General features: G+C 39.9%; 3 protein-coding genes across 3 annotated transcripts in view; all 3 read left to right on the top strand.

The window, feature by feature from the left end:
* Nucleotides 1-1,221, top strand: part of LOC115016060 (zinc finger MYM-type protein 4-like) — a 41,526-nt gene extending 40,305 nt beyond the window's left edge. Inside the window, 1 exon segment of the mRNA XM_029443724.1 lies at nt 160-1,221. Within this exon segment, the coding sequence (XP_029299584.1) occupies nt 160-415 (256 nt within the window). The 3' untranslated portion in view covers nt 416-1,221.
* Nucleotides 1,222-3,076: 1,855 nt separating this feature from the next.
* LOC115015430 (zinc finger MYM-type protein 4-like) lies at nt 3,077-12,565 on the top strand. The gene is made up of 14 exons (XM_029442735.1): nt 3,077-3,646; nt 3,720-3,961; nt 4,395-4,541; nt 4,948-5,092; nt 5,662-5,774; nt 5,953-6,175; nt 7,174-7,368; nt 7,532-7,641; nt 7,801-7,969; nt 10,295-10,446; nt 10,656-10,770; nt 10,898-11,146; nt 11,342-11,468; nt 11,580-12,565. Exons 1-14 carry the CDS (start codon nt 3,517-3,519, stop codon nt 11,833-11,835), a joined length of 2,373 nt encoding a protein of 790 aa, XP_029298595.1. The 5' UTR covers nt 3,077-3,516; the 3' UTR covers nt 11,836-12,565.
* A 560-nt stretch (nt 12,566-13,125) lies between these two features.
* LOC115015426 (uncharacterized) overlaps nt 13,126-15,524 on the top strand; it is a 33,227-nt gene continuing 30,828 nt past the window's right edge. The window contains 4 exon segments of the mRNA XM_029442726.1: nt 13,126-13,276; nt 14,393-14,506; nt 15,012-15,171; nt 15,296-15,488. Of these exon segments, the coding sequence (XP_029298586.1) occupies nt 14,398-14,506; nt 15,012-15,171; nt 15,296-15,488 (462 nt within the window). The 5' untranslated portion in view covers nt 13,126-13,276; nt 14,393-14,397.

The raw sequence follows: 15,524 nt of genomic DNA, 5'->3' as shown, positions 1-15,524 counted from the left end.
ACAAAACAAGAATTGTTAATCTGTTGACTGTCTTGCCCTGCCAAGTTCCTTCATTATGTTTCTATTATAGACTTAATAATGAATGAAAATGTGTGCTGCACATTGGTCCCCTTAATCAGTTGATCACCATGTTGGCATTAACAACTGTCTTCCATTTAGCTCGGAGTCCGTCAAGCAGCGCACCAACCTGTTCTACCTTCACCCAGAGCGCTGCTGCGTCCCCAACAGCCCCCTGTGGTTCTCCTCCGCCCTTCTGGACGACAGCACCATGGAGAGCATGCTCATCCGCATCCTCACTGTCAGAGAGCTGCATCTCGGGGCGAAGAAAGATGGAGGGATAGAGCAGAAGAAACTCGATGATCCATCATTTATACCTGCCGAGGAGGAAGATGAAGATGGGGATTCAGAGTCATGAAGAGCAGAAGTGACCTTAATTTGGTGCAGCAGCTTGTGGTGTAAATGTTTGTAGATAAACTGAAATGTTCATTTAAACATGGCCCAATATACAGAAAGAGACAGAATAAATCTCTCACATGCATAACTACAATGTGCAGAACTGTAAAGAAAGTCATACTTCCTAAACCACATGTTGTGTGGTTGGGACTTTGGATCTGAGATGCAAGACTCGGCTCAGAATCCAGACTAACTACTGCTCAGCAGGACACGTAGCTGTCTTTCTGTGTTTTGTTTGCTGAATGGTTGCTTCTCCTGGATAATGCTACTTGTTTTGTCCTTGTATGAAAGAGCTATAATGAAAAACTATTTAGATTTCTGTCCAGAAGACAAAGTGAAAACAGCTTTCTGTGATGTAGAAGTAAATAAATTGACAGATTTTGTTCACCAGTGTCCAATTGATGGGATTAAAATAATAATTTGGAATTGATTTGAGTACATTTAAGAAAATAATGTTGATTCATGTATCACTGTTTAAAGAGGCTGACAACTTTCATGCCATTTGGAAAAATTTCACAATTTAACCTTTTGTTAACTGAATGCACTGAAATGAATAGTTTTGAGTGTTGGCATTGTTTTGGACATGCTGTTTTCTCGAAGCGTCAAGTGTCCTCTGATACATTGACTTTGCATAACCATGTTATCTCAAAAATAAAATGCAAATGTGCTGTCTCTTCATGTATATCTTGGTTATATTAACCCCCATTTCTTAAAGTATGGCTGCCAATGCGTATTTTCTATTGTATGTTGTTTTTGAATAAAACCATTTCAAAACGTAGTTGTTTTGTCCTGCTTTTGACTTCCATTAATTGGGGCGAAAACACATTTGGCGAAGCAAACTTGCATCTTCGCTTTGCGTGGAGTCAACTTTGGTGAACTTTCAGGCACTTGCCTGCTTTCATGCATGTGTGACCTTGCCCTTAAAGGGCCAGTGTGTAGTACTTGAGGAGAACCATTAGCAGAAAATCAAGAGAAATCTTGTTGCAGCAAACCGTGATATTTTAGACAATACAATACATATACATTAATTTAGACTTTGGCCTGCTAAAAGGCAATGCATTGAACCTGGGAGACCAATTTAAAACAATGAAGTCATACAGATTAATAAGCTACTTACAAAATAAGTGTAAATATGCCTGTATATATATATGAATGGTTTCTTTTTAGAATAGCTCCTTAATATATAACCTTGAAACATATTTTTCAGAGTTTCCAACCTGTAAGGGCATTTGTGTTAAACTTCAGTCGGATATGTACTTTTTGGTAGCAAATTAAAGTATAATTTTCATGTATAAATCACATGAATGTAGAGACATTTTCATTGCTACCCTGTTCATGTTGAAGTCAAGAGCTTGAAGACTGCTCTGCTAAAGAGTTATGTATTAAAGCATGCGCTAATGAATGCTGTGCCTCTATAATTTGGAATTTATTGCTAAACAACCAACTTCATGGGAGGAAATATATCAGAAATATTGATCAGGAGCAAGGAATTATTTTTCTCAGTTATTTTCAATTGTTTGCCTTGATGTATTAGAATTGGTATTTTTGGTTGAATTGGTATCATTCATGTATTTATTTGGGCCAGTAACTGCATGATTTGAATCTGTAGTCACTATCCAGTTGAAACTCCTGCTATTTAAAAAAAGAAAGAAAAGAAACGTCTTAAAATAAAAACAAACAAACAGGCATTATCATTACACATCTAACAGTAATTCCGAGAAGCATACTTAAACAAGAAGAAGGGAAACATAATCAGATTAATAAACATTTATTTAAAATAAAAACATAAATGAGGAAGAGGAAAACATTATTTTGTAGGCCTCACTAGGGATCTTGTTAAAAAAGAAAATTACATTTACGATCTAATAAGAATACCAGATGCAAGTATTACAGAAAAAAAAAAATTAATTGACAAAATAGCAATATACAATCAGGTAAACAACAGAAGCACACACATCACTGATATAAGATACAATAATAATAATATTATTAATAATGAATATACAGGAGTACATACACAGGATATTTTGTCAGAGATTTGCAGTTTGTTGTTTTCTAAAATGCCTGAACGGCACCCCTCTTTACAGTCATGTCTCAAACACGCCCCATATGAGATAAACGCTTGTGATTGGCCCGAAAGATGTAAACATTAATGGCGTCCTCCTCTGTTGTTTATATACACATGGAATCGGAGTTTTGGGCTTCCGGTGGAATCGCAATGCATGCTGGTGTGGCAAGCCTAGAAAAGTGAGCACCAACTCTACAAGGGCCGCCATATTGGATTTCTTCTCCGCGTGTTTACATTGTATTTGGCTAGTTTTTAGTGTGTAATCATCGCTCTTCTAGTTATGGGATTTGGACACCGAAATTGTGTGGTGAATGGATGTTCAAACAGTGGGAAAAAGCTAAATAAATGGGCAGAATCTCATTGTGAGCTTCACGATTGCACTCGTTTGATGAAAAATTGCGACTGCAAGCTGTTCGAACTATTTCCATTTCCAACAGCACTAAAGAACAATGATAGAAGGCTAGCATGGACCAAAGCTGTAAAGAGACAGGATTACAATGGGAAGTCTTGGGAGCCCAAGAAATCTTCGCGGATATGCAGTGAGCATTTCATGCAAGGAAAACCAACAAAAGAATTCCCTGATCCTGAACTCGACCTGGGGTATGTGTCAAACCCCAAATCATCAAAAAGGAAAGCGCCTACCCCAAGAGCAGAGCTTCCGTCGAAGCGAAGGCGGACTAAAGTTGAAGGTCTTGACGGAACGAGATGTTCAGAAACATTGGTCGATGAGTCCGTTTCAAGTGCATTACATTCCACAGCAATATTCTCGAGCTCCTCGCGACAGTCAGGTAGAACCCAACACATAATAGATGACCATTTTTATTGCTATGCATGGGATGAGATGGAGGAAAAAGGCTTTTGTGATACCGAAAAATGCCTTTCGATACGCAAGGAAAAAGACAGGGAAATTTTGCAATTGAGAGAGACAGTCGAAATATTGTCCAAAGAAGATTGGGCGCAAACACAAAAATTAGGACACGAAAAGATCAGGACGAATGCTCATCTCGCAGCATCAAGAAGCAGCAGGAGGAAGGAAAGGATCTGCCAAGAAAGCAACATTAGAAGCAGCCCAAGCCTTAGTATCTTTAAATACACTAGAACTAGAATGCCTATCAACTTCGCCAGGTAAGATGTTTACAATATATGTATACATGTTCACTTTTTGTTGCAAAAATAAACAAAAAACTTGGGTCTGCAGGAAGTTTTCACAAGCTACCATTAAATGATCCGGGACGATGCAAGTTATGGCTTCGTGCTTTGGACCCAAACACTTCAAAGGAGACACTCCGGCGTCGTTGTATACTGGTAGGCAGCGACCATTTCTCACCCAATGACTTGATCCACCACGAAGGTTGTACCCATCCGACGCCTGCTGCCGTCCCATCCGCTGCCCACGCCGCGGGGCAGACTGCTGGAAGCGCCAACGTGTCTGCGGTAACGGTAAGCAGGGACGTGCATCGTCTGAGGGCTGTTGCTCTAACCTCCCCCTGGCGAGATGGCCAAAATCTTCTATCCCGATTACATTTCTCGATAACGGAATATATCACGATATAGCTGGTTTACTGTTAATTTAATACATGAATAGTGTATGGTGATTATCACATGGTACGTTTTGTATACTCCTGTACATTAAATACTTGACAAATGAAAAGTATCTTCTAATTTTATTAAGAACTTCAGTGCAGAAAACATAAAGGTTTCAAGTGAAATTATAGAGAATAAATAAACAAATATAGGCCTAAACTACTATATGAAATTGTAAAATAACATAAGTAAACAGCTTCAAGGAAAGTGTATATTGTACATTATATTGTGTGTGTGTGTGTGTGTGTGTGTGTGTATATAAGCAATATATCCTTTTATCCTGTTGTAGGAAAGCGCTACAACTCAGCCAATCAAGTCGTCTCCTTCACCGCCTTTGGTCAAGGTGAAGGATGAGCCTATAGATGACGAGTATGATCAAGCTCTGATATCTTCTACAGCTACAGCAAACGTGAAGGATGAGCCCAATACTGCACAGGTGGGACACACATCTTTTTAGGATTTGGAAAGGTAAAGGTTGCATGTGTAAGATATGCCAGAATTTAAACTTAAACCATTAATTCGATTTATTAATAATAATGAACTAACATTATCAACAGTGAAGAGGTAACAATGTTGACGTTAAAGACGTCTCTGTGTTGTGTTGCAGAGATATCTACTGAAGTTAGCATGCTAACAGTTAGCTGCGCTCTGTCCAGTCTGTAATACCACTTCTTCCTCTAGAGGTGATAGTAGGCGGACATACAGACAGACAGACTTTTAGTAACAGCAATTTGTGAGGATCTCTGCTGCGGCTGCCATAAGCTCATTATTAGTCCATTTGTTGTTAGTTCAGTTTATTCATTCTGGAGTTGTTGCTATTTATTACTTTTGTCTGTCTTCAGATCAGTATTCAGACGGATACGGTGAAAGTTCATTCTCCTTCTGGCCCAAAAATCCTGAAGAACAAGGCGGTGCTCTGCAGACCGCTGGTGCAGAACAAAGGGGTTTCCTGCAGAACGCAGACAGTCGATGTCGAATCACAGACAGGTACAGCAACACCCAGACATCAGTGTTTCTATGGTAACAACATCTTTGCAAAACAAGCAAACACACTAAACACAGACGTCATTGCTGGTTTTAGTTATATTATTTGATAATCATGTGTATATCATGTCTATATTTACCAGGCCTGAAGAGAGTGTTTACTAAATGTAAGGGTAATCGTCAGCAGACTTGGAAGTTTGAGATTTTTCACGAGCAAGAAGAAGAATTCCAAAATTAATATTTGGCAAATTCTTTACACATTCATTCCACCGCCTCTGCAAGCATATACTTTACTAATCAGTATTTGTATCCGTGTTTTTAAAATACTTTCTCGCCAACTGGTAAAAGTTTTTGTGTGCAAGTTGGTACAAATACATTTTTCTTTTTTCCCTTGAAAATATCGAGTAATATTGTTCTTGTTCTTTAGAGCCCCACAATTAAATCCTCACTCACTGATTAGCAAAACCTTTGAATGCGCAGGGTCTAAAACTTTAGATTCTGTATTTACATATCACTACTCATTTTAATTTTGGAACTCTTGACATTGCTTTTATTTTTTCCCCTCTCTACAGACGACATCTTTCCTAAAATCATGATCGTTCCTGTCCCAGTGCCGGTGTATGTTCCTGTACCCATGAACTTGTACAGCCAGTATACCCCCAAACCTGTGGGCCTGCCATTACCGGTATGTCAAATACACACACAACCTGATTTTAGTGTTTGATTCTCTGAAGCTAAATTAAATCAGAAATGTATCATCATTTTATCAGGATAGCAACATTTCATATTTATATTAGACAACAGTGTCTTCATCCTACATTACAGACCCTCATATGCTGTTATTTCCTTACTGTCTACCACAGGTGCCTGTACCCATGTTCCTTCCTGTGACAATGGACAGCGCTGAACGCATCTTGGAAACCATCCAGGAGATCAAGCAAAAGATCCCTTCTGACCCCTTTGAGGCAGAGCTCATCCTCATGGCAGAGATGGTCGCAGAACAACATGAGAATAATGACAAAGAGGAGAGACCAAAGGAGAAAGTGGAAAGAGAGAGAGCGAGACAAGAAGCAGCAGCTCCAGTAGGTGAGAGAAACCGTTTTAATGTGGTTTTCACTGTTTGAGGATAAGAAGAGAAAGAATGGTTTTAATAATATCGGACAAACAATCAAGATGAGGGTGAATTAGCTTTTTGAAAAGATTTTTTTTAGGTCAATAAAAAACAGTTTACCTCTAACTTGACTAGCTTAGTGGGATTCAAACAACATAAAACTGGCAATTCGGCATCATTCATTCTAGTGTATGGAAAAGGGAGTGAAATTGATCAGAAGACAGAAAAGTGTGTGTGTTCGTACAGTAGGGCTGTGCCGATTGAGCTCATGTCAACTGATAGCTCGAGACATCACTCTGGAGCGGAATGATGACAGCGCATGTCAGATACCCACAACATCCCGGACTGGATTCCCACCGAGGGACCTTTTGTTGCATGTCGTACCCCTCTCTCCCCCCTGTTTCCAGTCTGCTTCTACACTGTCATCTTTCTAATGAGGGAAAAACATGTCAAAGGAATAAACTTAAAAAAAGAAGAAGAAATGAGACAAAAGCAGAGATCACCTTTTAAAATGTTTTTACTCAATTGTTTGAATATTCCAGCCAGTCTTAAACATTTTCCCAACAACCTGGGGCGCTCACTTTTTATTTGAAATTTGAACATAATATTCAAACTGTAATGACCTGATTGACCTATTGCAAGCCTTATTCAGGTATCTCAGCTAGTAATGGCACTATCAAGCAAAGTCGCCCTGAGCGGGCAATCCCAACACCAAAGCATCTGAGAAGCAGTGTGTGGAAGTAGTAGAAGTTTTGGGTTCTATATTGTAGATGGCAAAATAACTAACAAAGATAAGACTGCTTGTCAACTTTGTACAAAGCAGCTGTCTTACTCTGTGACAACTAAAAAATGTGGGGACTCACCTGCTAGCTTGCCACCCAAGTGAGGCTGCGGAGGCACCACAGACGAGTTTTAGTATGAGAACAATGCATACACTGGATGACGAGTTCCTCTAATGTTTAAATGTTCACAGACCACGGCAGTAACTACAGTGTCGACTTGGACACCGAGGACTTGGCCAGTTTCCTCAACAACTGGGAGGACGTCTCTGATGCAGGTTTCAGGTCTCCCAGTCGAGACCCGATTTTAGACATTCCTGCAGGCCTGACTAATGAGCCTTACTCTGAGCCCCAACTTCCCATGGACCTCGAAGCGGACGTCACTGTCGGTGAGGAGATGAGATTTACATATTGCTGTCCATGATGTGACAACATTTGAGTTTTATCTCCGCCTTGAGCCGCGTTTTAAAGAGTTTAGTTGAAAAGGTTGCCTAGGTGGATGGGGGAAAACAAATCCTTTGGAATAATGTTTAATTTGGTGTCATTCTCCAGAAACTCTGGAGAGGATGGCCCGGTTGAGAGAGCGGTCTATGCGATCCCCGAGCCCTCCACCTGCTGCTTCACGGCGACGACAAGCTCACAGGAAATCCAGAGAAAAGAAGGTAGCTGCCTGGGAGAAGAGATAAGATGCTGCTCGTGCATTTAAGACTAGATGGGATTGTACTGTGTATAAATGTGTAGTTAGGACCTTCCATGTGGCGGATTGTCTCACCCGATGGTATCCATGATGCATTCTACTCACTCTCTCCACTTTGTCTAAGGGTCGTAAGTCCCAACGGTCGTCGTCTAAGACAGTTGAAGCGTCGACGACGCACAAGGACGTGGCTGTAGAGGTCCCAAAACTGAAGAGTCAATATGGAGTTGACGCCTGGAAGCGATGGATCCAGTGGAGGCAAACTCAACCCAACCTGGAGAAACCACGCTTCGGTTGTAAGTCTAAATGTACAGTAAATACAACATCTAAAGCCAACCTTTTATATCAAATCAAATCAAATTTATTTGTATAGCCCAATATCACAAATTATACATTTGTCTCAGTGTGCTTTACAGACTGTACAGGTTACGACACCCTCTGTCCTTAGACCCTCGCGTCGCACAAGGAAAAACTTTAATTTATAATTAAAGGGGGAAAAATGGAAGAAACCTCAGGGAGAGAAACTGAGGAGTGATCCCTCTCCCAGGACGGACAGACATGCAATAGATGTCGTATGTACAGGATAAACAACATAGTACAAATACAACATTTGACATAAATTATGTTGTGCTGAAAAAAGAGAAAGTATGGATGAATCCAGGAAAATGTCAAAAAGGCTTCCTGGTGTCCAGCAGGACCAGGGCAGCAGGCGCAACCTGCCACATGAGAGACACAGAAACTCTGGGGATGATGCCCCGGATGATGAGTTAGTAACATACATTTACATAAATGCATACAGATAGAGAGGGAGAAGAAGAGAGAGGAAGAGAAGGAAGAGAGCAGGGAGGTGTCCCCTGGCAGTCTAAGCCTATAGCAGCATAACTAAGGGCTGATCCAGGGCAAACCTGAGCCAGCCCTAACTATAAGCTTTATCAAAAAGGAAAGTCTTTAGCCTACTCTTAAATGTGGAGAGTGTGTCTGCCTCCCGAACACAAACTGGAAGCTGGTTCCACTGGCGAGGAGCTTGATAGCTGAAGGCTCTGGCACACATTGTACTCTTAGAGACTCTAGGAACCACAAGTAACCCTGCAGTCTGGGAGCGCAATGCTCTAGTTGGTTTATAAGGTACTTTGAGATCTTTAAGATATGCTGGTGCCTGACCATTAATTGCTTTGTAAGTCAGGAGAAGGATTTTGAATTCTATTGTGTATTTTACCGGGAGCCAGTGCAGAGCAGCTAATACAGGAGTAATATGATCCCGTTTCCTTGTTCTTGTCAATACACGTGCCGCTGCATTTTGGATCAACTGAAGAGTCTTAAGCGACTTTTTGGGACAACCTGATAACAATGAGTTGTAGTAATCCAGCATTGAAGTAACCGATGCATGGACTAGTTTTTCTGCATCATTTTGAGACAGGATGTGTCTTCATTTTTGCAATGTTACGTAGATGAAAGAAGGCAGTCCTTGAGATTTGTTTTATGTGGGAGTTAAACGACAGATCTTGATCAAAGATGACGCCAAGATTCCTTACAGAGGTGCTGGAGGCCTAAGTTAATGCCATCCAGAGTTTCTATGTCATTAGAAAATGCGTTTCGGAGGCGTTTAGGGCCAAGTATAAGAACTTCAGTTTTGTCTGTGTTTAACATCAAAAAGTTGCTAGTACATCCAAGGTTTTATATCCTTAAGGCATGCTTGAAGTTTAGCCAATTTATTGGTTTCATCTGGTTTAATTGATAGATATAATTGGGTATCATCCTGCATAGCAATGAAACTTGAACCAGCTTAGTGCGGTTCCTTTTATGCCAACACAATGTTCCAGTCTCTGTAGTAGAATGTCATGATCAACAATGTCGAAAGCAGTACTGAGGTCTAACAAGACAAGAACAGAGACAAGTCCTTTCCTTTACTCAACCCAAGCTTATGTTCTTATATTAAACCATCTGGTGGACAATTTGATCCAAAACACTCAACAGTAAAGAGGGAAAATCTAATCGATTGAGCCACAAAGGAATAAAAACGCAAAGCCTTGTTGGTTGTTGTCTGTGAGAAAGTTCAACCATATAGAATCACAGTAAGGCCGCAATGATCAGTTGACTAATTGATTAGTTGAGCAACAGAAAAATCATTGGGAACTATTTTGATCATTTATATTTCGTAAAGTAATTTTTCATGCAAACATGTCGTGCTTCTCTGTTTCATATCATATTAAACTGAATGTTTTGAGGTTTTGGAGTGACAAAGCCAGACATCTAAAGACATCACAGTGGACCAAACTATTAATCGAGAAAATAGCCTGTAGATGAATCGATAATGAAAATAATCGTTATCGCCCTAAGTCACAGGAAATGAAATCCTTCATCTTGTTTAACTGTTGCTCTTTTTCAATAGTGGTGGAAGAAGTCTTCAAAAAAGATTTGTTAAACAGATTTTGAAAATATCCTTGAGCAGCTTTTGACAGTCTGTGATTTTTTGTCTCTGATGGCACATGTTAGTTAAGATTTGAGGTAATTTGATGTTGTCACTGGCCTGTTGTTTGATATACTATATCTTTGCACAGAATGTTTTTGTTAAACTTTCTTTTAACTTTGACTGTTTTGGACTCCTTATGTTTTGATTTCAGCTCGTCCCATAGAGTTGAAGGAGGATGTTCTTAGCTGCACTACTGCGGAGCTGAGCTACGGACTTTGTTCTTTCATTGCTGAGGTGAAACGACCCAATAGAGAGCCGTACTCCCCCGACACCCTCTTCTACCTCTGCCTCGGCATTCAACAGGCAAGGCATTTCTCACACACGGAAAAAGTTGTATTCCTGTGGCCAGTTCGCAACGTTCCACAAGCTCTCTTAGCTTTTCAGTCCGATAAATAAACCCACAAAATGTCAAGAAAGGAAATATTCTTACACATGTTTTACTTATTAAATTAAATTAAATGACAGCCATTCTCATGCTCATTGTGACCCTGTAACCTTTTGCCTCTCTTCAGCATCTGTTTGAGAACGGTCGTGTAGAGAACATATTCATGGATCGGTTCTACAGCAAGTTCTCCACTGAGTTCACTAATAATCTGAGAGATTTCAAACCCTCAATCACAGCAGCTGGTGAGTTATTCAGGTTCTTGCAATGCAATTTGATTCTGTTAATATTTCAGTTTGTCTTCCTGTCGGTCTCTGTTTTACACAAACATTTGAGCAGATTTCTAACGGGTCCCGATCCCTCTCTCTGCAGGTTATATTCACTCCCGTGTGGAGGAGGAGTTTCTGTGGGACTGTAAACAGTTGGGGGCGTACTCCCCCATCGTCCTCCTCAACACTCTGCTCTTCTTCTGCTGCAAGTACTTTGGCTTCACCACGGTGGAGCAGCACCGCCAGCTGTCCTTCGCTCACGTCATGCGCTGCACCAAAACCAACCAGAACAACACCAAGACCACCTTCCTGCGCTTCTACCCCCCAATATCCATAAACGAGGCAGAGCCAGGTACCAGCATGGCCGAGGGTCAAGATTAAATACCTGTTTGTTCCAGGCAGTACATTCACATAACAGGAAAGCAAGTTAGTGTTATTCATAATGTGTTTATAGTATTTTTAACCAGCAGGTCTGTTAAATTGTGCTTCCACAACATTGGATGGATTCATATTAGAAATGTTGTAACTGTGCTTGTGTCCTCTCCAGATCCAGAGGTTCCTGCGAAGAGGCGTAAGGAGGAGGAGAGTAAAGAGGATATCCTGGAGATGATGGAGAACACAGAGAACCCCCTCCGCTGTCCAGTCAGACTCTACGAGTTCTATCTCTCCAAGTGGTGAGTGTAGTTCCACACTGAACTACTTTCAGTGTGGAAAATGTGTGCTGCACATTGGTCCCCTTAATCAGCTGATCACCATGTTGGCATTAACAACTGTCTTCCATTTAGCTCGGAGTCCGTCAAGCAGCGCACCAACCTGTTTTACCTTCACCCAGAGCGCTGCTGCGTCCCCAACAGCCCCCTGTGGTTCTCCTCCGCCCTTCTGGACGACAGCACCATGGAGAGCATGCTCATCCGCATCCTCACTGTCAGAGAGCTGCATCTCGGGGCGAAGAAAGATGGAGGGATAGAGCAGAAGAAACTCGATGATCCATCATTTATACCTGCCGAAGAGGAAGATGAAGATGGGGATTCAGAGTCATGAAGAGCAGAAGTGACCTTAATTTGGTGCAGCAGCTTGTGGTGTAAATGTTTGTAGATAAACTGAAATGTTCATTTAAACATGGCCCAATATACAGAAAGAGACAGAATAAATCTCTCACATGCATAACTACAATGTGCAGAACTGTAAAGAAAGTCATACTTCCTAAACCACATGTTGTGTGGTTGGGACTTTGGATCTGAGATGCAAGACTCGGCTCAGAATCCAGACTAACTACTGCTCAGCAGGACACGTAGCTGTCTTTCTGTGTTTTGTTTGCTGAATGGTTGCTTCTCCTGGATAATGCTACTTGTTTTGTCCTTGTTTGAAAGCTATAATGAAAAACTATTTAGATTTCTGTCCAGAAGACAAAGTGAAAACAGCTTTCTGTGATGTAGAAGTAAATTGTCGACCATCAGGTTGTAAGACAAACCTGCCATATAGTTTGATTTCTTAACAATGCATCAATGCCATGATTTAACCTTTTGTTAACTGAATGCACTGAAATGAATAGTTTTGAGTGTTGGCATCGTTTTGGACATGCTGTTTTTTTGAAGCATCAAGTGTCCTCTGATACATTGACTTTGCATAACCATGTTATCTCAAAAATACAATGCAAATATACTGTCTCTTCATGTATATCTTGGTTATATTAACCCCCATTCCTTAAAGTATGGCTGCCAATGAATATTTTCTATTGTATGTTTTTGCAATAAAACCATTTCAAAACGTAGTTGTTTTATGAGACAATAGTTACAGGGGTTAAGTTTTTAAATTATAGCGTGTGTTTCTTACTGTCGGTGTGTTAGCTTGAATATGGGCACCGTTAATTAAAACATTTATTCTTTCTGTGGGTCCTCATAAACCACATGTCAGTATTTTCACGTGTCAGACAGTCCTTGCTGTGGTGGATAACCATGCAGTGTTGCCAACTCCTCTGTAAGGAAAGTAGCTATTGGCTTCCCCCAATTTGCATAATTTACCATTTGCATGTAATTGTAATGGAAGTGTAGGAGAGGAATAACGTCCTGGGAGACAAAAAGTGACTAAAAAGCACCCTAAATATGTTTAGAACTACAAATTAACTTTCTGTTGATTCTTGTTTTTTTATTTTGCCTCTTGAGTCAATTTAGTTATTAATGGCAACTTGCTTTGGGTGGATCTGTAAAAGGTTTTGCCTTTTGAGTATGTTTTTAAATTGTGTGTTTTTTTTACAAAGTCGCCAAGTTGGCAACACTGCATCCACGTGTGCCGATTGACGCTTGTAGTGTCATCCAGTGACGTTACAGTCAGTGATTTGTTGGAGTTGTCGCCGCTTGCAGTGGATAACGCAGCGTCATCGTCACGTGGTCTCTGCAAAAAGACGACAAAAGAAAGATGGCTGCCACTGTGCTAGCTACACCTTTACCCCTTCTTGCTTCTACTTTGGGATTTTGAAGCAAAGGTAAACGTGTTTAAAATATATATTCGTTGAAACTACATGTATTTAAGTCAAAAGCAGTGAGCAAAGTATTGGCAAAGCATTACTAGCTTACTTATCACTTGTTTGTCAGTGTTAGCATGCTAGCAAGGCATGTGTAGAGTAGAAAATAAACAACACTCAGATAAAACTTTGTCTTAACAGAACCGCTTTGATATAAATAACTATACAGAAATGAACAGCAAACTTAAACTTAGCCAGGTAGCTAGCTTTACTGTTGTCTCTTTTCTTGGGTCATAATTTCAAAACAAGTTTTTTTCTATTCATGTCCATATACATGCATATACATGCAGTTACTTTATAGACTGCTTTGCGTTTGGGGAATTGTGAGCCAACACAGGAAATGATATTATTTCACTCCACTAACGCATACAAATAATTTGACTCTGGTTTTCACTGCTCTCTATGTACATACACAGAAACAGACATACAAGTAAAACAAGCTGAACAAGGTAAACATAAACAGTACATACAAAAGTATCTATATACATTAAAAAAAAAAACCATCACAACGAAGTTTGAAAACAGTAAGACAATGGGGCAGAGTACAGACAGTGCTGGAATAAATATGAAGTACGTCAATATGACAGTACATGCACTATTGACAGCATGCTTATATTTATATTCAACAGTGTCAATGTTTTAGGAGACAAGCTGTGATCTAGATTTTCTATAGATTATCAATGGGCTAGACAGTTTTACACATGCCAGTGGCAAAGGACACTACATAAATGAATGTAGTGAAGTTTTGCATATATTTTATTCTTATTTTGTATTTGAATCACAGTAACCAAGCTGGATTGCATCACAGACATAATGTTTTGATATATGTATATTTTTGGACAGACTTGTTTTTTTGTCACAGTTAGGTAAACACACTTTGTAATCCCAACGTGCCTTTGTTGGCTAACTAAGCTGTTGCTTTAAAGCAGTGTTGTATAGGTAGATCAGCAAGTGATTTAACATAATAACTATCAGCAAAAACTCCATATTGTCTGCTATATATTAACAAACAACAGTGTGCTCAGCAGATCTCATATCATCCCAGATCTCATTTTGTATCTTTGCAAAATTTCCCAGCTGCCATGGCGAAGCAAAGAAGGCAAAAGACTTCAGTGCAAGATGCCCTGGAGCACATAGTGGCTTGTAGAGACAAACCCTTTCTGGAGCAAAGGTTTATTGACTCCTTTAAAGGTAAGCGGTACATTTCTAATGGCACTCATTATATTGATATTGAAGGAATTTCTGGTATTACTTGACAACAGGTCGCTCCATATGAGCCCATTTTCTGATGTAAATATGTGAATGACTCAAAGCATAATTAACTGGTGTGTTAGAGGGAGTTGAAATTAAATAAGTGCCTTCCAGGTAAGATGTGCGAAACTAATCATTGGTGCGTTTTAATCAAGTTATTAAAAATGCTTTTTTATAAATTCACTAGTAGCAAGAAAAGCACTGGCTCAAGTTAAATATGCCCACATACACTCACTTGTAATTGTAAATAGGTATATTTGTTCTTCAGGAGTTAAAGTAAAACATTCTGGGAAATGTGCGATAACCCAGTTTAGAGTTAGACAGAGGGGAAATTAGTTTCTATATAAATCTATCTTAAATATATTTAGTGAAAGTAAAACGATGATAATGATCATGCAAAATGTTCATTACACTGGACTTATCATGTTAATCATTGCTTTCCTAGGGAGAGGGGTGTTCACCCACAAAGCCATTGAACCATCCATGTTTGTTGTTGAATATCGGGGGAACATCTTTTCTCACAAAGACACAACGCCTAAGAAGAAATGTGCCGATTATCTGAACAATTATTTGTTTGAGTTTTCATGGAAAGGAGCAGAGTGGTGGTAAGGTTTATCAGACATGGTTTAGTTATTTACAGGTTATTAACTTGTTTTGAAAACAACATGATTTAAATGCAGTCATTTTTAAGAGAGTTTGAAGTTTCATTAAGAGTATTTTGCTTTGTAGTGTTGATGCCTCAAAAGAGGATGGGACTCTTGGACGGCTCGTGAATGACGATCACATAAGTCCCAACTGTGAAATAAAGAACATTGTCTGTGAGGGAAAACCCCACATGTGCCTGTTTGCAGTGACGGAAATATCTCCAGGAGAGGAGATAACTTACAACTATGGGGACTCATCTTACCCGTGGCGCTCAAAGGTAGGTTGTGTTATACAAGGAGCCTTGCTTTTGATC

This window comes from Cottoperca gobio, chromosome 11, assembly GCF_900634415.1.
Source record: "Cottoperca gobio chromosome 11, fCotGob3.1, whole genome shotgun sequence".
Classification (NCBI taxonomy): Eukaryota; Metazoa; Chordata; class Actinopteri; order Perciformes; family Bovichtidae; genus Cottoperca; species Cottoperca gobio.
This window is presented reverse-complemented; position numbering and strand designations above follow the sequence as displayed.